The 26248-nt window shown below is 43.1% G+C and overlaps 1 protein-coding gene across 3 annotated transcripts in view; it reads left to right on the forward strand.

Moving 5' to 3' along the window:
* Positions 1-352: 352 nt before the first annotated feature.
* LOC138719267 (neural-cadherin-like) overlaps positions 353-26248 on the forward strand; it is a 56528-nt gene continuing 30632 nt past the window's right edge. The window contains exons 1-10 of one of the 3 annotated variants that reach the window (XM_069854364.1): positions 353-581; positions 15238-15432; positions 15892-16117; positions 17429-17633; positions 17889-18000; positions 21895-22144; positions 23087-23229; positions 23578-23750; positions 24095-24263; positions 25338-25508. In XM_069854364.1, the coding sequence (XP_069710465.1) occupies positions 15303-15432; positions 15892-16117; positions 17429-17633; positions 17889-18000; positions 21895-22144; positions 23087-23229; positions 23578-23750; positions 24095-24263; positions 25338-25508 (1579 nt within the window). In that variant the 5' untranslated portion in view covers positions 353-581; positions 15238-15302. Of the gene's footprint in view, positions 582-15237; positions 15433-15891; positions 16118-17428; positions 17634-17888; positions 18001-21894; positions 22145-23086; positions 23230-23577; positions 23751-24094; positions 24264-25337; positions 25509-26248 lie in introns of those variants that run through there. The other 2 variants (XM_069854365.1, XM_069854367.1) reach the window with 2 other exon arrangements.

Raw genomic sequence — 26248 nt, forward strand, 5'->3', positions numbered from 1 at the left:
GGGGGCGGCTGCGGGGCTGCGGGGCGGTGCTGGGTGCCGCGGGGTGCGGGGCGGAGCGGTGACAGGTGCTGCGGAGCGCGCTGCGGTGCCGGGTGCCGGGCCGTGCGGTGCCGGGATGCTCGGCGCGCGGCTCCCGGCGCTGCTGCTGCTGCCGCTGCTGCCGCCGCTCCTGAGCGCGGCCGCCGCCCCCCGCCCGGCCTCCCGCTCGCCGCGGCTGCCCGAGCGCGGTGCGCGGCGATGCCCCCGGGCTCCGTGGGGGCCGCCGCCGCCGCTCCCCGCGCTCTCTCCCCGCCCGGGGGCTCCGCGCGGCGCCGGGGCCCGGCGGGAGCCGCGGTCGGTGCCGTCGGGGCGCGGGGCTCGGCGCTACACGGCCCGGCTGCCCCGCGGGGCGCGGGTGGGCGACGCCGTGTTCACCGTCCCGCGGGGCCGGGAGCGGCCGCCCGGCGCCTGGTTCGAGCTGGCGGCTCCCCCGGCCGCGCCCGTGGCCGTCGAGAGGGCGTCGGGGCGGCTCCTCCTGCGGCGGGAGCTCCGCGCCGGGGGCCGCGCCGAGGTGCTCGTCAAGGTGCATCGCGGAGGACGAGGTACGGGGCTGGGGACCTCTCTAGGGCTCCTTCGGGGGGTTTAGAAAGATGTTAGCGACCTTCAGCGGGGCTGCCTCCCGTCCGAGGGCGGGTGAGAGCTGGGAGGAAACCCCAGGGAGACCTTAGAGCGACCGTCCAGGAGCCAAAGGGACTAGGAGAAACCTGGGGAGGGACTGTCCACAAAGGCTTGTAGTGATAAGATGAGGGGGAACAGGTGTAAACTGGAGGGGGACAGATTTAGACTAGACATAAGGAGGAATTCCTTCACCATGAGAGTGGAGAGGCACTGGCACAGGTTTCCCAGGGAAGCTGTGGCTGCCCCATCCCTGGAGGTGTTCAAGGCCAGGTTGGATGGGGCCTTGGGCAGCCTGGGCCGGTGGGAGTTGTCCCTGCCCAGGGCAGGGGGGTTGGAACTGGATGATCTTTAAGGTCCCTTCCGACCCAAATTATTACCTTCCTTTCCCTGCCCTCTTGCACACATATCTATAAATTTTCCCACAACTCTTATGCAAATTCTGGTACTTTCCAAGGACTGATTTTGATGTTATTATGAACCTTACAACTGTCACAACTCTTGCTAATTTGGAGCTTTGGAGCCATCTCTGTGCCTGACCTTGCATTTGAAGTAGAGAAAGGCTGCAAACAGGGGTGATTACAGAAGAAGAGTCATGTGTTCACCACAGATCATAGTGAACACAAGGTGTTATCATCTCCAAAGGATGAACAATGTCTGGAAAAACATTGTTTGAAAGAAAACATGCTATCAGAGGGACATTCTGCCTAACTTTCAAAAAGAAGTGCAATTACTTAGATGAAACGTAACGCTACTTCAGCTTGAATCAAAAATATTGCACTTTTTGGTAATAGTAACTACTTTTTGCATCAGGTCTCCCAACAGCGCTGCCCTGGGTGGGGTGGAACGGCAGCCAGAAAGCCCGCTGGGGATGGAGGGTTCCATCTCCTGGTGGGTTACACATCCCTGTGGGATGGGGGACGCTGTGCTGGGCACTCGTCCCTTGAGGAGATGGGATCGCACCCTCTGCAGGTGTGGGGAGTGGTGGGTGTGGGAGCTGCCCCCCGGGCTGGGTTTGGTGGAGAGAAGCTTTCACCTCATGCCTTTGAAGGAACAAGGGAAACATGGACAGTGGTTAGTGTTTTGGATGTTGTTTTGCAAGGAATTCCTGTCACAACATATTGACTTCTGTAGGACCTGAGGGGTCTGCTCATGAGTTAACAAGCGGTTAAAGGGGGGAGCACATTAAAACACACAGGTTGTCTTATCACAGGAGGAGTTACCAGAGTCCCTCCTCATCACTGCGGTCCTGTGTGAGCTGGGAAGGGAGGGGTGATGTTGCCCTGGGGATGCAACAGTCCTGCAGCTACAGCAGCAGCCCCCTGCGCTCGGACATCCTTGGTGATTCTTCTGCGAGGATTCACTGAACTGCACTGGGATGGTGCTGGGAGGCAGCTCCCACAGCGGCAGAGCAGTGCCCGAGCAAAGGAATGAAAATTATCTGAACCTGCAGCACTAGGAATTAGTGTAGAGAATTAAATTGAGATATTCTTATACCACTGTGTAAATCGTTTGTACATCCACAGCTTGCGTACTCCATACGGTTCTCCTAATAATACAGAAAAGAGAATGGCTAGACTTGTTAAACTGCTCAAACCATTTTAAGCTTGAGGTGCGTTATGGCTATGAGAGCTGTCATTTCCACCTGTTATTTTCATCTTATTCAGAGTAAGTTCTATAGTATATTTGTAACTGTAGCGCCTTGTGACATTACTGATTATCATTTGTTTGTTTCTTTGTTCTTAGATGCTTACAACTTCACTGTAGAGGGAATATTTACAGTTTTCTGTAAATGAGCCTAATGCTCAGGAGATATGAAACGTAGAGCTGGGAGGAAAACAAACATGTTGGAGTGTACTGGGGGCTGCGACCTTTACCATCCTCCACTATGTGCAGGCTTAGAATCTCAAGAGTCTCCTGTCCCAGAGACTTATTCTTGCAGGAATGGGCTGTGACATGCGAGTGAGAAACATTTAGCATAATAAAAATGCTGCACAGTATTTCTAGATACTAACTTTAAACAAATCATCTGACACTGCAAGTGTCATTTGTCATTCAAGCTAAAGATGGAGTCAGAAAGGTGACATATTGCTTGATTCTCTTGCTTATTTATAATGAAAGCAAATAACCTTGTGAGCAGCACTGTACAAATGACTAATTGTGTTGTCCTCTCTGATCTGGTGCTGTACAACATGTTTTTACCACTGTCTGTGCACAAATAATGTATTGACAAGAGATAAGCCTGAGGGAGAAAGGAATTCAATGATCAAGTGGGACAAGGTCATTTAGACCCTCCTTTAAGCTACTTTTAAAATCAAAACTATCTCATAACTGTACAGTAACAAACTTGGGATCGTTTTCTGGCTGCTTATTTTACAGGAAGATGATATAATAGTGGGAGGCTTTAAGCATCTGTTTTTTTATCAGGAGAAACTTGGTGAATTGTCTAAAGCTCAAAGGAATTAACTTTTGTTTGTTCCTCATTTCTCATCATGCCTTGCATAGAAATCAATAGTATGTCCAGACTTTTAATCATCTCATTAATTAAAATCCAAAACTGTTGGAGTCTTATTAATTGCCATCTCTTATGTAAAAAGTGTGAATGGGTTTGGGCACTTCACAGGCGCCGCTTCTCCAAGTGAAGCGTGTGTCTTGGGGTTTTGGTTTTTTTGCAAGGAAAGCAAAGCTTTTTTCTAGCACATGAGAAAAAAAGAAGAAGAAGAAGAAGAGGTCAGATAATAACTGAGAACACTGCCTCTTGCAACTGTAGTCCTAGGAAGAAAACGTTATACGGTTGAAAAAGTGAAACAAACTGAATGTGGAGAACAATAATTCTGAATGGTACCTGTTGCTCTGTAGTACTCAGACCAGTGATGTGTATGGGTCTGTCCTCTGTTCTGTGGGGGCATCAGAGCTTGCACTGTGAAAATATGGTCCTCCACCCAGTGATTTCCACGCTCCTGCACAGCCCAACATTGCAGCTACAGGCCACATGCTATCAAACTGAAAACACTCGTGCTAAGAAGTCACTCCATAATCTGCAAATGTTATTTTTCTTTAACAACAAGGGAGGCTGGAAAGTTCAGCAAGACAAATTTCTCCCCCCTGACATGTCTGCTGTGATCTGAAGAGTAAGCTTGAGGCTAGCAACCCTTTTTAATCTGGGGTGTCTCAAGACATCAAAGCGAGATAAACACCAGCAGTTAGTTTATGATGGAAATTAATGAAACATTTGCAAGGCTGTTCAGTATTTTCATGTTTTGGAATTGAGATGGGTCTTATCCCCTGTTCTGTTTCAGGTAGGATAATAATTATTTACTACTGTAACTGAATTCCAAGGAGACAGTCCTTAAACCTAGCTAAGGAGGCTGAACCATAATGCTGTTCCTCTGCTATAGTGTCTTCTGGTAAAATACTACCAGTATTAAAGCCTTATGGCTCACTGGGAGCAAACTACATTTTAAAAAGGCATCTGTCAAGTTTTGAAATTGCTGAAAATGCAGCCTAGACTGCACATGGAAACATTATTTGGTTTGAGTCCCTTGCACTGTCTTACATAACTTCCACCAGGATGCCTACTGGGATGAGAAAGCCACAGCTTCTGCAAAGACTAAAAAGTAATCCATACGTGTTGCTGGCTGTGATTTCAAACCAAAATATAGCTTAGGGTTTGATAGATTTTTTTAATGGAGCCAGAATTGGCCCACTGCTTGCTGGCACCCCTTGACATTTTTAGAACAAAATAAACGTGACTTTGGGAACAGAAATCTGACCTGGCGATCGGGATTAGAGGTCATATAATGTGCTGGTTTGAGTTTTTTTCCCATCAGGCTGATTAAAACCATCTGTAGGTACCATTGCTATGCCTTTGAATTCAGTTGCTGATGGAGAAAAACCTTGCTTCACTTAAACGGTGATACCATTTTCGTGGCCATGGATCATTAGACAAAACAGCAAGCTCCAGGGTGAAGGTTATTGTGTTACCCAGCCTGTATGTATCTTTGGAAGAATCTTTTGAAAGAAAAGTAGAGTTAAAATCTATAATGACCCAGAGGCAATAAAAAAAAGTGTTGAGAATGTCTGATAAAGTCTGTAGCTGGGAAACCAACAAAAGGCTTGAAAACTGCAGAGGTAAATGTAAGGTTAATGTTAGAATATTCTTAATAAGGTACATAAGAAGCTACTTAAATTATGGGAAATCCTTTATCGTAGCAAGTTAAAGATAAAAGCAATAGGAGACCTTGAAAATAGACTGTTTTGCCCTTTATTCTTAATGTTAACATCTTACATCTTTTTATACAGTTTATGATATAATATTGCTGAGTTTTCATTACATTACAACAGCAGGAAGGCACTTAAAAATCTCTTTCAGACCCAGATCAAAGCTATACTGTACCAGAAATACCTGCATGCCCTCAGCCCTGTCTCACACTGCAAGAACACTGTGCAATTCGTGGCCGGGTTTAATTTTTGTGTACCAGCAGGAGCTGACTGACCTGCGGCTGCCTTCACACACCTGCATTACACATGGGAGGCTCAAAATACATCCCTACCATGTTTGCACAGGCAGTTTGTTCATATAAATATCCCTAGGCAGATGTGCATGTATCCTTCTTGTTTGGGAATAAGATCCTGAAGTGGAACAGAACTTGCTCCCATTGATGCATCTCTGATAGGTTTTGAAAGCTGTCTTCTCGGGAGAATAGTTGGTAGCTCCCCAGTTAAACTCCTTAAACTGAGTTAAACTCCTTAGTGTTTCCTTGCTAAGGCAGTCAGACCCTGGCTAGTGCATACTTGTGCATGTACTACTGGAGATATAGCCTCAGCAGTGAGGTTGCCGTGCCAGTGGAAACGGACCAAAATTTAAGAGAAAGTAAAGCCGAAAGTTTAAGAAAATCCTTTAAAAACTTGTCCTGAGGAAACGGGCTGATGGCAAAGACTTGGGGTTCTGCTCCTGTAATTGTACGCTCCTCGCTGTCTTGCGTGTTCCTGATATAAGGGCCTTGGTGACAGCAGAGTAAGGAGTGGTTTGTGCATACAACTGCAGATGCATTCGTTTAGAAATCCAATATATAAGGAGGACTGGAATGTAGGTTATCAGCTCTACCTTTTCATTTCTTAGGACACAGCACAGGAACCAGCACACTGCTCATTTGGAGGCTGCTGCTCTGGTTAATCCCAATGCACCTCTAAATGCTGCTGTCCACCTTTACCAAAGGTGCATGTGCTGCTGAGTTTGAGGTGCATCTCTTACAGTCGCATACAGTGGTATTAACAAGAAATAGTGCTACAACTTTTCGTGGCATCTCTTGGAACATATAAAATACACTACTGGTGGAAAACAATACTGATATTTTGTTGGTGACGATAACTTTTTAGGTGTTTGGAAAGAAGTTAATGCACCCAAAGTATGGTCACAGGAACAGCTCATATTGCATAAGGTCTCAGCAAGCAGCACTTTATTTTAAAACCATTCGAAAAAAGCTCAAGAAGAAAATTACTTATGTTAAAGGACAATGCTGACACAAGAGCAAATGCCTGTAACTTTTCTGCAGAAAGACTGAGACTGGAAGCAGAGTGATTCCTCACCATTGCAGCAGTCGGATTCTGCCTCTCAGGAAGAGGATCTTTTATGCCCCACACTTACTACTTTAAACTTAAGAAATGCCACTTTCATGAGGAAGATTAGGTGCTGTGTTGTGTGGGATGAGGGGAAGGCAGAGGCAGCAGTTGGGAGCTTGCCTAGTCACAGGCTCCTCAAAGGATGTTGTGATGCTACTCCTATAAAAATGTTTAGGAATCTTCCTAGAATCTGAGATTATATGTTTTGAGCCTCTTTTCTTTTTGTTGGCAGGCAAGAGACCTTGCAGGTAATTTCATTTCAGTGATATAAGTACAGTCTTGGAGTGTGCTGTACTACACAAATGCCTATTTTGTCTGTATTGTTTCACCTGTTTTGGGAAATACTGTCCAGAGAGTGAAAGATGAAGTTGTGAGGGATGAAAACAAACACAAGGAACATGCCTCTCCTATCAACAGTAAAAGCTGAATGATCTGCAAAGAGAAGCAACTTTTAAATGCCAAGATTGCAGCTGTGTCTTACAGCGCTTCGCTTCAGAAAAAAAAAGATTAAAAAATCCCCCAGAAGTCCTCTGTGCTACTGATTCCTCAGGTGTTGTTACTGTGTCGGTATGGTCTGACATCCTCACCAGTAGATGTGCCTGCAAATAATTATAGATTGTGTAGTATTTAATAGCATCATTTAATGGTGATTAGTAGGCTATTAACATGCCATGCTGTAGTAAAATACTTGTTTTATGAAGAACCCTGTCATGTGGAAGCTTTTGAGGTCCTGTAAATAATTGTACTTATCACCTTCTCTGCAGTGCTGTGAAGGGTTCGTAATCCTCTTGAGCAGTAGTGGACAGCTGTTTGCAGAGACAGTAGATCGAAGGGCCAAGGCAAAGCCACCGCTTCTGTAATCACAGGCCTGACAGCGCTTCAGAGCCTTCCTCTGGCCACAAACAAAAAACCCCAAAACATTTCAAAAACCAGAGGATGGCACCACAGTCAAGCTTTAAAAGCCAGGGCAGGTGGCAGAAAAGACACAAAGGATTTTGCAGTCCTGTTCCTGCATCTGCCTGAAGCTTTTCCAGTGATGTATGGACATATGCCTATAGAGATGTCTTTACTGCCCAACAAATGCCTTAGTTGTCTCAGATACCCAGTGATATGGAGGTATCCGTTGGAGCTTTGCATTCCTACAAAAAGTGAAAAATTGGCCAAGCATTTATCTTTGCTGCCCATGTAACACCTGCAGTTGCCTTTCCTGATGGCAATTGTGGTGGTCCTGCTGGAGAAGTCTGCAGGTAGATTCAAAAAGCCACTTGGGCAGGAGAGAGGGGCACTTCTTTAGGCTGAAAAGCATTTCTGAAAGTGATGATGAACTCTAGTAAAAGATTGATCACTGCTGTAAGACATTTTGTTTAAAAATTAAATACTCTTAAATAGATTATTCCTATGTATACTTTAGTTTTGGGAAAACTTCTGAAGGGCACAAAAATACACATGGAAGAGTTTCCATGAGGCACGTCCATATGTATTTTGATTTTACTCAGATTCAGTACTTCAGTGTTTGTAGGAGACTGCATAGTGGATGAGACTGGATTGCGGGTGCTTTGAGGACAGGGATGTCATAGGGTTAGTTTATGAGATACTTAACACAGTGACCCAATCTTGTCTGATCCTCAGGTGGCACTGGGGTATGTGACTACCATAACTACAAGATAATGACTGGAATGTTCGAAGCAGCTTGAATTTTAAAAATATCAGTTGCTAGTCAAGGATAGTGGTTAGGAACTGGGGCACCAGTGTGACTTGCAACCATAGAGCTTTTACTTATGAAAAGACTGATGAACTGGTATTTATAATTTGCAGGGTGCTTGAAAGAAAACAAAAGGAAACAAAACCAAAACCCAAGAAAAAAAACCCAACAACAACCAAAACAAGGAGATATTTTCATCTTATCATGCCAGTACTAGGTGACAATAGCTGGGATTTGGTTGCCTGATAGTTTTTGAAGGGCATTAAGGTTGCTTCTCAGTGCTTCAGGCATCATGCCTGTGGTTTAAATAACTCCTTTGGGGAGTTTCAACCCAATTCTAGCCCTGCTGACTTGTACAGATATAGTAATTGTTGTCAGAAGCTTATCTTTATATCATACTGTGTTGGGGAGGAGTGTTAAGTATAGTATCCTTAAACTCTAAAGGACTGCAGTTGCCCATTAGTCTTGTGTTTTCTCTTGTCTTCCTGCACAAATCCCTTTTGTTTTCCTTCCCTTGATCTTTCCCGAGGCTCCTCGTATCTGTCGTGTGTTTGGGAAGTTGCAACGTGAGCTGCACCTTGAAACCCCTGGAAACTGTAACATTAAACATAAGAAAATTGAGAAACATTTCCTGTGGCAAGCAGAGGGTCCAGTCTCTGCTGTAGGTCTCAGAAACAGGTGATGATTACCCCGTATTCACACTGAAATGCTGTATTACCGTGGGAACATCATGTCTAATGGGCTCATTGGGGTGGCTGCTGCCTGCTGTCCTGTTTAGTGCAAGCTACTGCCTGCAAAGCATTTTACCCTGCTGCCTCCATGCCTGCCCTGTCTGCAGGGGGCTCTGGAGACTGAAGGCAACTTAAGCCTGCATAAATGAGTCCTTTTTTTTTATTTTTCCTTTTTGCTTCTACCAAAACACACTGATCTTTTCATAGTCTTCAGTAAAACCGATTACCTCTCTAAAGAATCACTCTTGAAAATTCTAATTTATAAAGAAAATTGCAAATTTATGGAACGACCAGTTATAGGACTACTAGGACAAGATCCCCCCTGATCTAGTGGGAGGTGTTGCTACCCATCACAGGGGGCATTGGAACTGGATGATCTTTAAGGTCCCTTCCGACCCAAACTATTCTATGATTCTATATTTATATGTATATATACAAACAGACAAGATATTTTCTGTCTCAAATCTAATTTAGTTTGATATTTGAGATAGAAATTTATTCTTATTCAGTGTGTCAGGTTGTTTTCTAGCAATTGCAGTTTTTTAATTTGAGGAAAAACAGGTCAGTTGAAACTAATTTTGTGGTTTATTCCTAAAGGAGACAAGGGTTTCTTAGCTGTGATAGTGACCATTTCTCAAGTGTGGATTTCCAGGTGAGGGTTCAATAGTGAGCCAATGCTCCTGTTGTCTTGCCCTGTCAGTGAGGGGTGACAGCGTGGCCTGACGGCACAATGAGGGGCTGTGTAGACTCCCTGCCTTGATGTCCTACTTCAAACTAAGTGCTTCAGAAACATCTTCGCATACTGTGCTGTCTCTTTTACATTCAAGTGACACATAACTGACAGAGGGGGAATATAAGCAAAATATAAAGTACATTTTTAATGCACATTTTTTACTTCCCAGCATTGTTCCTGTCAAACGCACATCAGTCAGTGCAGCTCTGATCCTCTTCTCAGGAAAAGAAAGTGACTTCTAATCACACCTCCTCCTTACCTTAAGGGAGGAAAATACATGATTAAAGGAACGCAGAACTGATACAAGCTGGCAAGAGTAGCCACTTGCAGTTTAAAATCCTTTTCCAATTCTTTCTTTGCTTTCATGCACTAGTCCAAGGGTGGCACAGGTATATCTGCTCTGATTTGCTAAGTGTCTTTAGCCCTCAAAGACAGAAAGTTAGCAGCATTTTATTGCAGCTTTTTAATGGCCACATCGTGAGTTCCCTCATCTTGCACTTGTTACACCCAAACCCTTTTACTTAGGTTCCTCTTGGTTGGTGGTTGGTTGACATCCCTTTCGTGCCATCCCTGAGGTGCCTTTCTTATATGTAAACAACGGGTAGGGCTGAAGCCTTGGGCATGTACTAGTATCTCAAGCAAAACCAGCCACTTAGTGTTCTTTTCTGCACTGATCATACCAAGACTCTTCTTCAAATGTGTGGTGCAGAGGGCAGGTATTTTATCCAGTTGATAGTCTTTTTTCACATGCTGTAGATCCTCGTTGCCTGATTATTTCCTTCTTTTCAGTGGATGATTCATATTGAGTGAGTGGGTAAGCTGTAACATCACTGGATGATGTTGCATTTTGATTTAATAGGGTACTGCAGTTGTGTCAGTGGAACAAAATAAAACACTATTGATTTCAGAGGCTTGATCTGTTAATGCTTTTGCAGTTATGGCAGTTGAAAAACCAACGGATTGCTGGAAAAAAACCCTGATTTATCAAACTATTTTTGTTTCACTGACTTGTTTCAGGTGAATGCAATAGTTTTCCATAGGATTTGATTGCTGTGTGTCTGTAACACCTTCAAATCCTTAAGTTTCTCATGTCTGGTGTCTGTGCAAAGAGGAGACAACTACCAGAACAGAATTGTTCCTACTGCTGGGTACTGAAAGCTCAACATTCTGCTTCTGGATAGCTTTTCCTGAATGGCAGGGTAGAATAGTGCTGTTTCACTGGCTTCCAGTTAGTCCCCAGTGCGTGTTCAGCATTGCTTTTTTTAGAGTCTGGGACTTGCTCCAACTTAAACCTGACCTTTGTAACAATCTTTTCTTCAGAGAATCCTTTAGGTTTGAAAAGACTCTTAAGATGATCAAATCCAACCATAAACCTAACACTGCCAAGTTCACGACTAAACCATGTCCCGAAGCAGCTTGTCTACCTGTCTTTTAATACCTCCAGGGAGGATGACTCAAGCACTTCCCTGGGCAGCCTGTTCCAATGCTTAATAATCCTTTTTGGTGAAGAAATTTTTCCTAATATCCAATCCAAACCCCCTCTGGTGCAACTTGAGGCCATTTCCTCTTGTCTTATCACTTTTTATTTGGGAGAAGAGACGACCACCCACCTCATTACTTCCATTCACTCCCTGCCGGAATTAAAGCTCCGATGTCTGTATGCAGATAACCTGGGCTTTTTTGTCAGCATGCTTGCAGGTTGCTTCATTTAAGTTTCACTTACTTGCACAGAGAGAGCAGCTCTGCTTCTTTAAGCCTTGCAAGCAGAAGTAAGGGGCTGAAGGAGTGAGCCAGGTCTCATCCACAGAAAGATGTTCCACCTCTTGTTTAAGTTTATAAGTTTATTGCCACCTGCTGCTGTATTGCAGCCCTCCAGGTTTGGCCTTATCCTGTGTTCTTCCTTTTGTGTGTCGTGCCGTCTGTTTCTAGTGCTCACTCCTTCCCTCCCTTCTTACCTTTAAACGAACAGCAAAGAAAAACACAAGATCCTAAGACTGTGTATGCTAGAAATTCCCTCAGGCTGCGGAGGAATGAGTGACACACGAGCATGTAAGTTTTAGAAATCAGTGAGATGCAACAGTTGAAGGGCAAGGGGATTAAAGTGTGATGGAAAGGATTTAACAGTCCTGCTGGTACTGTGCCTCTGCCTAGAGGCAGGCTTTGCCCTAACAAAGTGATTGCTGGCAGAAATTTGTCCAGTCAGGTCTCATTGATGGATGATTTCTCACCTTTCCAGCCACTATCAAGTGCTCCATTATCCTTATAATTCAAAAACTGCTGGGGGATTCTGCCCCTCTACCCTGGTCCCAACTTCTGATGCAAATCTTTCCCTTGGGAATGTGAGTTTGTTACTTCTTGCTTCATGGAGTAGGCAATGGCTGTCTGACCACACGTCAGTCCTTATGCGACTTATAGCCCTGTTAGCATGTCCACCTTTCTGGACAGGCCACATTTTCTGATTGTGTTCTTTGCTCTTCTCTAAATACTTGCCAGCTGGTCCACATCTTTTTTGAAACCCAGTTCCCAGAACTTTAGACCACTGGAACAGGTTAATGATGGACATTGTGGAGCCTTCCTCCTTGGAGATATTCAAAAGCCGCATGGATACAGTCCTGGGCGACTGACTCTGGCTCGGGCTACTTGAGCAGGACAGTTGGAGCAGATGACTTCCAGAGGTCTCTGCTGACCTCAGTCATCCTGTGGTCCTGTCATCTGAGACTTTGCTGGTGTCACAGTTTTACCAAGGTTCAGTGAGGGCTGAATATGAGCCAGCAGTGTGCCCAGGTGGCCAAGAAGGCCAATAGCATCCTGGCTTGTATCAGAAATAGCATGGCCAGCAGGACTAGGGATCATGTCCCTATACTTGGTGCTGATGAAGCTACACCTCAAATCCTGTATTCAGTTTTGGGCCCCTCACTGCAAGAAGGACATTGAGCTGCTGGGTCACGTGCAAAGAAGAGCAACGGAGCCAGTGAAGGGTCTGGAGCACGAGTGTTATGAGGAGCAATCGAGGGAACTGGAGTTGTTCAATCTGGAGAGAAAGAGGCTGAAGGAAGACCTAATTTCTCTCTACAGGTACCTGAAAGGAGGTTGTAGCGAGGTGAGTGTTGGTCTCTTCTACCAAGCAGAAGAGGAAAAGACCTCAAGTTACGCCAGGGGAGGTTTAAACTAGGTACTGGGAGATATTACATCACGGAAGATGTTGTCAAGCATTGCAACATGCTGCCCAGGGAAGTGGTGGAATCACCATCCTTGGATGTATTTAAAAGCTGTGTAGATGTGGTGCTTAGGGACATGGTTTAGTGATGATCTTTGTAATGTTATGTTAACTGTTGGACAGATGATCTTAAAGGTCTTTTCCAACCTACATGATTCAATAATTCTGTAAGTCTATTTAAATATACATTTCAGAGGAGGGGTAGTGGTGAAATATTTTTAAAAGCCCAGAAATTTATGATTAATTTGAACAACATGAATATTTCCCCTAAACCCAGTTAGATTTATTCCCTTGTTTGTCTTTTTTAAAGCATAAAGCTCTGGTTTAGGGCTGACATTTTGACATGGTGGTGGATTTTACAACTCTCACAGCATGATTCTGACTTTGTTATTGATTGACACTTAACACCTGAATCATGTATGTGGAACAATACCAAGGAATAAGCCATATAAATATAATTTTTTGAAATAATTTTCTAGGTTTACTACATGGGAAAAATGCTCAACTAAAGGTTAATTTCCAGAGAAATTAGAAGTGCCTGAATTAGACCAGTGGATGAACAAATATATTTTTTAATGCCCTGTGCCGAGAAGTTTTCATTCAGTTACTTGGCCCTAGCAAAATGACACTGCCTATAGCTGGGTGAATTAGGACATGTATTTCTCTGCTCTCCCTCTTGGTTATGGATAAAATATTGATACTACAGCTGCTCTTGTGAGCCACAGCCTCAGCTGTTGCTGAGGGTTGTGCCTTGTGTTACACCAAGGAATATAAAGAAAAAAAATCTTAGAAGAGCGTGTTTACTAAATATTCCCATGTGTGCAATGTTGGTACATTATAAAAACAGAAATTGTGTAATCTAAGAAATTCCTCTAGCTAAAGAAACTGTGTCTTAAATTATTTTAAACACTTTTTAAAGCCCACAAAACTTCAATGAAGTCTTTTCCCTCCTGGGAATGATTATCTCTGGAAAATTTGTCCAGCACGTATTTTTATTGTGGGATAAGGCTGCTCATAACTACAGGCTTCGTGTGTCAGTACATGTCTCTATCTATGGGTAGACTTCTGTTTGCTATTGGATCTCTGAGGTCTAAAGTTAGAATTTGTTTGGAATTTCTAGCTTATTCCTTGCCAAAGGCAACAGCCACATGCTGTTGTCCTCTTCCTTTCTATTTGACATGTGGCCTTCCTGAAGGCAGAGATCAAAGGTTTCTTGTATGAGACAAACATGCACCCATGTGGGTGTTTCTTATGGTAGTGATGTAGCCCTTAACAGACGTGCAACCTCAGTGAGTTTGTTAAAGTATGTGATCATATTTTATCAGGCAGACATATATGTGCTTTTCTATTTCTCTCTCTTTCTACATTTAGTTTCTTTTTTTTATTAGAATGTATTTTGTATATTCAATAATATATTCATTTTAATTTTAAGTCAATCTCAAGACCTCTACTCAAATACTGTGAGTAAATCTCTACAAGTTCTTTGCAGTAGGAGGCTCCTTCTCTTTCTTCTCTTCTGCACGTAAGGGGTTCACCCTTTTCTTGAGCTGGCAGTAGCAGTGGCACTGCCACCTCGGGAGCAGATCTGGGTGATCCAAGGAGTTGTGCCACTGACTGTTAACTCTGCTACCCAAAGCCCTGAGACCATGCTTCTGGTTGGAGATCAGATGAGAATCTTGGTCAGGTGCTCCGTGGTGTGATCCTTCCAGGCTGCTTCCAAGTCTGACAATCTGAGGTTGGGCAGATGCAATTGTCGGCACCCATTGTTTCAGAGGTCACCTAGCCACAGAAGTGATGGAGGTGCAGTCAATGTATGTGCCATATTTGTCCAGGGTTTCAGGTAGAGGTGCTTGCTGTAAACCCCAGATCCTCCTTGCCCGGTAAAGAGGAGTTTGTCTGTGCTTCCCTGCCAGTACCTGGGGCTTGTTCTCTCCCTGGTACTGGATAAAGCTGCGGGCTGACCCGCTTCTTTGCTCCTCTCGCCGCAGAAGCAAAGCCCAAGGTTTTGCCCTGGGGAGAATCGGTTTCAAAGCCATTTTTTCACTCAGATGGAACCAAATGGGATGCTGGAGCAGGAGGGGAAGGCATGTCTGCTTTTCCTTGAATATCCAATGGTTTGAGAAAATTAAAGAAATTAGTGTTTGAGCTTGAAGAATTTTAGGGAGTTTTGACTGCTTACTACTTCCACTGATTTTTAAGAGAAACATTTTAATAAACCCTAAATCTGATTTGGTAAAACTGGCACTATTTATTGAAAATGAAAAGGAGAAATTTCACCGAAGTCTGAATATGTACGCACTTAAAACTGTGTCATGGCAAGTGTTGTAACTGACAGTATTTAATATACATATCAAACTAATTAAAAGCTATTATGGGAAGTGTTTTTAATTAGTTGTTAACTGCACTTAATGCACATCAAGCTGCCAAAGTCCAAATCTGTACTGCATTTTTTGTGCATGCAATAGGATGAATGTGGTGGGCAATTCAGTTTGTTTATAGATAGTAATGGATAAGATCTTAAACGTTCCCAATTAAAATTTGTGAGCAAGCTGTCTAGAAGTCCATGCATCTCTTGTAGATAATGACTGGTACCTCTGCCACGTGACACTCCTTGCCCCTGAAGAGGAACTTCTGTCTTGGGGCATGTACCCATACCCCTACCTGGCACGTGTCGATCCAGACGCTCGAAAAGGCACTTTCGTCTACCAGCTTGTTGCATATTACAGTAACAATGAAAACACCAGTGCTGGAATAACTTACTCACTCATTGCAGGTAGGTCTGTTCTGAAAAAAAAATAATGGTAACATTCTGTTAAGTTACAGATATTTCTTAACAATTTCCCATTTTATCGATCGATTTTTCCCTTGGGGAATCCTTAAAGATACAAAAGGTGGAGCAAGTAGAAGCTGGAGGTGCTTTAAGTGAAAAAGTTGTGTGGATGGTAATTTTTCTTGCTGCTGCTCTCTTTGCTTTACTTCTATTTCAAAATCAATTACAGCGTTACTGTTAGCTTAAGGCTGCATTTCTCACCTGTTCTCATCTCTTTTACACCACATCGGTCAACAGAGCACGGTGTGAGTGAAAGATAAGGTGCAAAACCAGGGAGGAAAAAAGAAGTGCATGCAAGGACATAGGTGGATGATTTAAGGATAGCTTACCTTAAAATAGTGACGTTGAAAGTGTTCTTGCTATAGGGCATTTTTCAGACCAGTATTGTGCATGTGTTCATAGGTGGTGAAGAACGATTCCAAGTAGATAAGAGTACTGGCATTATTATGACAACTGGCTTGCCTTTGATATGGAACAAGGAGTATGTGGTTACTGTGGAAGCCACCGATGAGTATGGCAGCAAAAGCCCCTACGCTTCCATTTCCATCCTTGCAGGCTCCCGACCTCCACAGTTCACTAACATGTCCTACACTGTGTTTGTCCCTGAAAATACTCCAGCAGGAGAAAAGTAAGTTGTACTTCGTTAGGTAAGCTCCCTCCCTGCAATCTGAGAGGAACTTCACAGAGCACAATAAAGTGAAATTTTTGTATTGTTGCTTCTCAATTCTATGCATATGTGTTTGCCTATTACTCTTTAGAAATAGTGTTGTGTTTTCTAAAAGAAATGATGGCTTTTCTAGTGTTTTAGAGTCTCTGGTGTGGCACATGGTGTAGTCTGGGAGGCTGGAATTCTGCTGAAATTGTTATTTTAGTGTGGTTGGGGTCTTACTGCATTACATCACGAATCAAAACAGCCAGACTATGCATCTCCTGGAATACTTTGGATGTAGATGAGTGCTTGAAAAATACTGTCTTTAAATTAACCAGATTTGTAGTTGTTTGTATCCTGTTTGACTTATATATATTTTTTTAGAAAAGCAAGTCATTGCCAGACTCTCGAGATTACAATGCCCATGTGAAGTGCAAACCAATACAGCTAAGACTCCAAGGGGCTCTCCCATTGAGTGAAGAGTAGCTAATCCAAGCCACAATGAGGAGATGCTGCCAAGCTGGCTCTGGTTCTATCACTGTTCAGCTGCTTGAAAGCACCATGGGCTTTTAAGTCACTGAGTAGCAGGTGAAGCAGTTCCATGGGGCCTTTAAGAAGTAGGAAGCCTCAAAATAAGCTGGTGAAGTAGGAAAAATTGCTGGAGATGTGCCACTTACTCTTTAAAAGAGATTGAATGAGGAGGAGGAGGGAAATTTGTCTTCTTCCCTGGAGCTTTCACTGAAATGGTCTTAAAATATATTGTCATGCTGGCCATTGACTGCTGTGAGGGATGGAGCATCAAAACATAAGTCACAGTAGGGAGGCAAACATTCTTTCATGTCCTGACAAGGCGGGCAGCAGTATCTGGAAAGACCATGTGTTTTGTGGGTTTCTTGTCTGTCTCTGAACTAGTTCTGTTTCTGAATATACAGCTTCAAAGAAAATCAAAAGTATAGTATCTCAGTTACCTCTGTAACTGAAGCTAAACCAGTAACTGCTGTCTAGTATTTGGAAGGCCACAAAAGGAAAGAAAAAGATGGTTTTGTGTTAGTAGTTTTGAAATGGGTTGTTATCCTAGCCTTGCTATGTCAGGGGATCAGTTTGGTGAGGGAAAAGAGGGTGGGTGGGCTCCTGTAGCATGGGGATTTCCAGTCTGGCTACAAAGTCCATCCCAGCACTGACAGAGTGAGCGATTCACCTTTTGTCATCCTCATCTTCTTCTTCAATGTGCTCAGGAAACAGCTTTTGTTGTTGTTTTGAAGCAAAGGGTTATTCTCTCGTTCTTTACAGAGTAGCAGTTGTTGAGGCTGTTTCTTTCCAGAGCCAGCCTCTTTCGTACACTCTGTTGACGAACCCCAGTGGGCTCTTCAAGGTGAGACAGGAGAGCGGAGAGCTCAGCTTGACCCATTCTGTGGACTTTGAGAGTGAGCACCACCTCTATCACCTCTTGCTGAAAGCTATGGAAGTTGAGAGCACTCTTAGCAGTGTGACTGAGGTATGTGGATCACTTCACTGCCTGCCCACTGTCTCTGAAATCTTTGTAACCCCAGTAGTTGGACCAGTCACATACAGGGATTGCCTCAAATACTTATGTAGATGCCTGGGAGGGAGGATGCCTTGCAGTACAGGCAGAAGGCTGGGCTCTGATCTGGGTTCAGATCTAGGCTCTGCCTCTTGTTATTTCTCTTTGATTTTGCCTCCCATCTGCTAGAAAACTAAAATCCCCTCTCAGCATATCCTTTTGTCTCAGGTTATGGTCCACATCACCGACGAAAATGACTGTTCTCCTGAATTCCAGCACTCCATTTACAGCAGAGACAACATTCCTGAAACCATTCCTGTCGGCACGTCTCTACTGCAAGGTCAGGACCATCCTGGTACCTTTCATTTCAGACTTGCCATGGGCCTGTCAATTTGGGTTTCATGTTCTTACTGTGAGGAAGCGGCAGCTCTTTCGTGGTGGGAATGCCTTTGTAAGATGTGGATGATAGCCTTCCTGGAGGTCTGAAGATGGCTTTTAGGTACCCTGTAATTAGAGTTGGGAGTGTCTTCAGGTGAGGACCACCATGCTGGGTCGCACAACCATGCCCAAGGAGGGTATCCTGGCAGCAACAGTAACTAGGTTTACTTTTCTTAATGCGTTAAGAAAAAAAAGGATTTTTAAAATGGCCAACTAGTTTTGCCTAATTGATATCAATGTGGTGTAATTGACTTACAATGTGTTAAAGGAGAAACCTTTGGAAAATCTGTGAATGTTTATAGGTGTGGCTTACCAGTCATTATTTCAAGTTTGTTGTGTTTGAGATGGCCACATATCACTTAGAATCATAGAATCATAGAATCATAGAATGGTTTGGGTTGGAAGGGACCTTAAAGATCATCCCATTCCAACCCCCCTGCCATGGGCAGGGACACCTCCAACCAGACCAGGCTGCCCAAGGCCCCGTCCAACCTGGCCTTGAACACCTCTAGGGATGGGGCAGCCACGGCTTCCCTGGGCAACCTGTGCCAGTGCCTCACCACTCTCATAGTGAAGAAGTTCTTCCTTATGTCTAGTCTAAATCTGCCCCTCTCCAGTTTATAGTTTACTTGCACGTAAACCCTGAGTGCACAGGTGACATTTTTAGAGGTTAGAATAGTACCCTTTTGAAAGATTAGAGCTGCTGGAAACAATTTTAAGCCCCAAATTCCAACCAGAACTTCAGGATCACTCTCAAAATACCGTGGTTGCATAAATAGGGATTGAACTTGGCTTCTGCTGCATTTTTTTGTCTCAGTCTACAGTCCAACAGACATGGAATTGAAGTCCATTCATCTACCTGTTTTACTGGTGTCAGTTGAATGCCTTCAAAGATGTCTCAAGATCTGATGTAGTCTGACATGATGTAATACATGCCATAGATATGTTCTGCCTAAAAGGGAGAACGCTTGCAGGCTCACTGTCAGTATTCAGACTGGTAGCAGGGGCAGGTACTGGGGGAGGTAATGGGAACACGGGCTGAGGCCTCAGCAGGGTTATGAACCGTGTGAGAAATGGGTAAGTGCCAAGGCAAAACTTAGCAAAAATTTACATGTCTAGGACGTGTCTTTTGAAGACAGTGATGTATATTTCCTGAGTGCAAAGCTGAATGTGTGCCAGTCACAGTGGTAATAAGCAGTTTAGCTTCCCTTACATAGCCACATGCTGGTAACAGGGCTGCAGGGACTGCTTTCTCTAAACACTTACCAAGAAAGTTCAGAGCTTGCTGTGGCTCATTTTTATGGTTTAACGACTCTTGTGAAGAAATAAATTTATTGGAATGATCAACTCCTAAAAATTCCTAAGCATGTGATTTTTGTTAAAGAGATGAGTTCTCTTCTCTCCAGGAGACTTGTAAAGCTGATCAAAATTCACCCAGGTGTGGGGAAGAAAATTACATCCCATGTCCAAAGCAAGCGGAACAGCAAAGCTGTGCATTTTGGTTTGCAGTTGCATCCCATTTGGTTTTCTTGCTACACAGGGTACATTTCAAGAGAAAGAGACTTCTTAAAAAAACCTGTGAGGTGACAGTATAGTAACAGTCAGTAAAAATGAGTGAGTGAACACTCACTTGGTCCTGAAGGGTAGATTGGTGTTCGTAGTGGCTGCAAAGAAGCCATATATGCAGCCACCTGTATGCTGTGCCAGATGAGTGCTGTGCCACTGACTCTGATTGCCAAAGCAAGGGTCATCTCAGGGAGAGAAAAAAAAAAGCAGCTGTTACCCTGGCTCTAGCTCCTTAGGGGTGGGATGTTTGTAGCTTCTGGATGTCCCACAAACAAAAGGAAATGCAAATTTAAGACAACCTTTGTCATTCTGTGACTGACTGGGTTGGTATTGATGGTGGTGAAAAGGAAACCATGATATATGCCATTTATTAAAAATGGATGATGTAAATGTAGGTTTTAGTCATCAGCCATTTTTATTTTAACCTACTCAAAGTCTGGCTTCCATCATGCTTGTAGTGCTGATGCTACACTAGTTAAGTCTGTCTCCTTGCTCATTATGAGCTTTATACACACTGCGTGTGCTTTAGGATGTCTGTATGTCCCTGCCCATGGCAGGGGAGTTGGAGCTGAATGATCTTTGAGGTCCCTCCCAACCCTAACTATTCTATAATTCTATGATTCTAAATAAGCTATGATTTGAAAAGCACGGAAGCATGCTTTCAGCAGAAGTTAGTAAGCTCCTTCAGCTTCACTGTGCCAGCAGAATAAGGCTTAGAGTTGTAGTTGGCAACTTTGTGCTAACGTACTAGGCTCTAAGCTACCTCAGAGCATGGGCGGTGCCCACACAGACCTGTTTGTGGTTGCTGTACGATCCTTAAAATACCTTTGCAGTGCAGATCAGTTTGTAGGATGGAGTGAAATGGAAGGGGAATGGAATTCCCAGTTGTTATTGGGAAGTAAGGCATGTCTTTGTCATGTACATCATGCTCCCTGTTTGCCAGAAAACACCTGGTATGATCATTAAGCACATACAATGTATTTTTGTGAATGGTTACTGTGTCTTGGTAAGAACTGCAGATTAAATCAAATATGTTTATCACTTTCTACATGTCTTTCCGAAAACTATAATTGACCACCAACTTTAACAGTTTTAAGTCACTTTCATTTGAATCTTAATCTTGAGGTTTTAATATATTTCATCTTTCAGTACAGCAAGAGAGTGATTAACTCCAAAGCCCTTGCTTTTGTAATCTGTAAAACACCCAAAAGTTATTCACAGCAGGATTTTGAGAGATGATAAAAAAGTTACAGCCACCCTAAATGTCCTTTTAAACCCAGATGAGTAATTTTTCTGCAGGCAGAGGTGGTTGAGCGTTTTTGCAACTGATGAGCACAGCATTTCGCTGTGCTGTTTAAAATTCTTCTCTTCCCCTTTCATGGCTTGAATTAATATTCTGATAGCGATGAGTTGTAGTTTCTTCATCTCATTTTTGGATGATGATGTAGCTGTCTGCCAGGGTGTCTGTGTGCTTGTTACAAGCACTGAAATCACTTCCAAAAGTCTGTGTGCTACCATGATGTCTGCATCTGTATCCTCCTGGTAGAATAAGGAGTTCACTTAATATCAGTGTGGGTAGTGCGTATGATGTGAAGCCTCATTCTTTGGCAGGGTAATCAAAGAGATGAGCCTCTGCTCTTAAAAATCATTTTTGATAAAACACTGAGAACTCTAGCTCTTTTTGTTCTGCTGATTTTCTGCTTCTGAGCAGATGGGACACCCGACCTACTGAATAAACACTTGCTGGGGAGGAATGTTTAATCACTCTTTGTACCTTGAAGTGCCAGGTAATTAAAAAGTACTTTAGCTATAACGTAGCTGGGAGCTAATTAAATTTGAACAGCATCCCCGGAGAGAGTGAGAGGACACAGTTTATGACTGATAATGCTCTACTAACGTGCATATTTATTGTGCGGTAATTACCAGTGTTGACTGCTATTTGTACAAAGCATGTTGAGCAGTATTGGGATCACGGCTCTCTTGCAAACTCGCCTTGCTGTGATCACTCGGGCTGGCTTGGAGGAGGGGAAGAGTTGTTTTGCTTTTTTCACTTCCGGCCTCCTGTGGAGTTCCCAGACTCTTACCACAAAAATAAGGCTTTTATGGATAAAACAGATTTAGGTGATGTCTGTTATGGAAAAAAAAAAAATCTGAAATTTACTTGGTAGAAAATAGTGTAACCAAACCTCTTATGCAGCATGATCATTCTGTTAAATGTGTGCTTTAATAGTGCTTGCAACAGACTGTGACTCTGGCTCCAACTCTGAGATCATTTACTTCATCCAGAGCACTGATTTTTCCATCACACGTCATGGGGTCATCAATTCTAACCAGAGGCTGAACTTTGAGCGAGCAAACCATATGTATGAGTTCGTGGTGATAGCTGTCGATAAAGGACATCCCGCTCGGACAGGGACAGCGTCTGTGCGGATTCGAATGGCCAATGTGAATGACGAGGCTCCTGTGTTCTCCCAGTCTGTGTAAGCCAGCTTGAATGCCTGCTTTGGTTTTTAAAGATGTTGTTCTTATGTGTAACCTTAATAACACTTGGCTAAATGGTCACTTATTTTGTGCAGCTATAAGTACCAGTGAAATCCAGGAGTAGTTTGAATGAAGAAAGACGTAGAAGCTAGCCTGTTATTTCTAGATTGTATCCAAAAAATCCACCAGTTGTGATACTGGCGTATTGACCTTATGGAGCAACTGTTTTAGAGAGAGGGAACAGCATGAATAAATGATTTAACTCTATGGGAAATTAATATGACTGTGTTGACTTCTGTGTCTCAAAGGGATTTGTCCTTGTATGAATACATGACAGATTAAGATAGTAGTTAGCAAACATTAGAACTTAATGTTATCATCAGCAGATTGTATAACGAGCTAACTTCACAAGTCCCTGTTAGTTTAAAATCCCTCCCTTCCCCTCTTTTCCCCTCCCCTTCCCTCTCCTTCCCTTATTTCTATTTTTTTTGCATAAGTTTAAAGTATGGATGCATTTTAAATACAAAACATGAGTACATTCAATCACAAAATTATATACTGGTTTACATCATCTCTGTAGTATCTGATGCTTTGCCTTAGTAGATACAGACAGAAGAAGCACTGCATGACAGATAGTAGTGCTTTGTCTCATGTTTAGGAGATAAGTGATCCTGGTTTGTGATGCAATGTAGTATGGTACGTATTAATATCTTCCAAAACATCCTTGGAATTACATGTACCAAAAATGCAGGATTACAATCCTAAAATATATGCTGAACAGAGATGATCAAAGTCTCAGCTTAAAATGATTAAAGATTGCATGATTGCATGCCCAAAGCTTAAAAAGAATGTTCATAGTGAATTTACAGTTCTTGACTGATGACATAATGATGGTTATTCTGATACTGAATGTGCTGCCATTGCTCCCTTGTGTGCATCAGTTACAGAACTTTCCTTTCGGAAGATGCTGGTCCCAGTACCTTAGTGGCTACTGTTCGGGCAAAGGACCCTGATGGAGATGGATTGCTATATCTAATTACAGGAGGGAATGAGGAGGGTAACTTTGAACTGGACAGCCAGAAAGGTAAGGAAAGAAGGTTTAGAACACAGTTACTTACTGTCTAATCTGTACTGGCTCTGCTTCACCTGTGTGACAAAACTCAGAACAAAGCACCATATTAATATAATCTGCAAACAGGGATGCTTTGAATCAATGAATTTTAGCTCTTTGATATAATGGTCATTCTCCAAATAGAAAACAAAATCTGGGGTCCTGATCCTAGGACTGTGTGGTCTGAGGTGGCTAAATCCTGTGCTTTACAACCAAAAGACAAACTGAACCAAAATCACAGCAGCAGAGAAATGTGATGCTTGCTTGGCTGTGTTTGTTTACATGGTAAAATAAAATGACACTCTATGCTTCCAAATTTAGGTATCATTAAACTACGCAGAAACCCACCACCGACCCTGAAAGGACCCCAATACACACTGAACATCACCGCAATAGATGATAATGCCTCAGGGGGACCCACCCCTCTCCGCAGTTTTGCTGAAGTTATTGTAGGAGTTAACGACATTAATAACAATAAGCCTGTCTTCAGAGAGGTAAGATGTCCTTCTACAGATATTCTTTTCCCATTCATAACTAGGGTTATAGACTCTTTTTGGCCATTGATGGTAGCTGGTGGCTGGACTGTTTGCAGAGCAGAATGAATCTGTAAGTGAACACTTAAATAGCTTTCTTTGTACTTAAATTGTAAAGTCTTCATTCTGCTTTTTTTTTTTTTAATTTCCTCTCTTTTGAGCTTGATTTCTTTGTGAGTATAAGTAATAGAATTGATTTTCTTCTGAGTTCTTTTCGCGTGTGCTGGAAGAAATACTGACACTGTGCAGTGAATTCAGGTCGCTCTGTGTAATATATAGAGTTGGATGTTTGTGTGTATTTTTAGTGCGCTTACTACAGTGACAGCACCTGGGTTCTGGAGAATCAGCCTCCAGGCACGTACGTGCTACAGGTGGAAGCCTACGATGCAGACCTTGGTGTCAACGGAGAAGTGAAGTATGGGCTCATGCACAGAGATGGAGCTTCCCTAGGCTTCAGCATTGACCCAGACACAGGTAAGTAGCTTTCAGGTTACAGAGATAAAATTAAAATGCTGTTGCATTGTAGTGAGAGTGACACTGTATGAGCACGTCCGTGTGGGCTCATGTTTTAACAGTGATACTGCAGGGTTAGTTATAGCAGCTTGTAGAATAAACATTGAAAAATTTCAAACTATACAGATAGCTGTGAAAATAGATTAAATTAAGAGGACAGTGATTTAAATGAAAAATCAAGTAGGGAAACAAACCAGTTTGATAAGAAGTTACAAAGCTATTCTGTATCAGTTATCTTCCTATTGTTTTGAGTGTAGCTATAAAAAAGCAGAGCAGAAAGCATGACTTAACAGCTTGAGTTTGTTCTTCCCTTCAGTGTGGCCTGACAGTTCTTTTAAATGATTTATTTCTCATCTCATGCACAAATAGGAGGAGTCCTTAGCATAGCAGAGACATAGGTCTGGAACTGGCCTCCACAAGGCCAGTTTAAAGTCTCCCAGACAGAGGAGAAGAGCCGAGGTAGTGAGAGACATAGTCAGTAGAGAGGAAGAACTGTATACTGGGGAAAATTGTTTGATTTATTAACTGAGCTATGTGATTCTACCCTATTTTAATCTGTTCAACAAAGCAGCCTCCAGCCCCTATAGTAGAGATGACTTTGGTCTCATCACTTGTGCTTTCTGTAGAGTGACTCTTCCCCAGAGTAATAACAGGCTGGTTTTGAAATATTCAGTTACCTGGAGTGTCACTGGAGTAAACCTGAAAGATGCCTCTCAGTGAGGAGGAGAAAGTTCATCTCTGCTCCATGAGGAGTGAGGTAACAAGGTACTCAGACTGAAGCTCCTTATCAGGGCAGGAGAGAAAGCTGTTGACCCCTGGCAGTATATGGCATGTGAGAAGAGGAGAGACAGGGGAACTGGAGTTGGTCTTGTCCAAGAGACACATTGCTGAGGTGCTGTGGATTAAGCTTGACAGTTGTACTATGAGCAGTCAGAGAGTCAGAGCTTCCTTTTGTGTGGAAGGCGTGCTGGTCCTTTTCTGCAAATTTAGTCCCAAGGCTGTAACACACAGAACAGGGGGTGTCTGTGTTCCCAGGAGTCATCACAACCACGCAGAGTTTTGACCGGGAGAAGCAGAGGGAGTACACTCTGTCTGTTACTGCTACCGACCAAGCACAGGAACCACTGATTGGTGTGTGTCAAGTCACCATCTTTATTGCTGACGTCAATGACAACGATCCCAAGTTTGAAAACAGCCGCTATCAGTGTGAGTGTTTCTTAACTGCCTGTCCTAATACTGTGACATGAACCTAGTCAGTAATTATAACAATGGTCAGGTTTTTAGGTGACGAGTTTTCCTTTGCTGTCCACTAAGTTAGTTACCTCTTAATCCATTGTCAGTGGAAATATGCAGAATTTATTGCTATCCTTGTGGCTTATTCATTGCAGTACTCTTAAAAACATTGTCAGTCTTCAGTGCTACAGATAAGGCAGATGTGATCCCTTCCCTTTGTGTCTTTTTCCTTACCCAGTTTTTCTGCACACTGAGTTTTTATTTGATGTCCCGAAACAAAACACAACATCTGAGCTGAAAAGTCATCAACCCTAATGAAGAGCAACTGTCAGCAGAACAAAATTATTTTCTTGTATCCTGCGATTGGCTGTGAGCCCCTATGCCTCTTGTAACTGTGCTGCTGAGCTTGCTTTTCCCATTTGCCTTGATGCCATTCCCTTTTTCATCCCCATATGACGTGCTTTTCATCAGTCTTTCATTTAGTTTTACTTGATACTTCTCCAGTCAAATCCTGCACTTCAGTACACTCAGACCCTCTACACATGATGTCACTCACAAGTGACAAGCGTACTCCTTAGATGCTGGACTAGGACAGGCCCACCCTTGTGTAATTGCCTTGCCAAGAATGGCAAAAAATATATCAACAACTCTGTGTTGGAGACGTTCTGCAGAAATGTCAAGCAGTGACCAGTGACTTATTAAAATGAAGATGG

This window comes from Phaenicophaeus curvirostris, chromosome 3 (genome assembly GCF_032191515.1).
Source record: "Phaenicophaeus curvirostris isolate KB17595 chromosome 3, BPBGC_Pcur_1.0, whole genome shotgun sequence".
In the NCBI taxonomy this organism is placed as follows: Eukaryota; Metazoa; Chordata; class Aves; order Cuculiformes; family Cuculidae; genus Phaenicophaeus; species Phaenicophaeus curvirostris.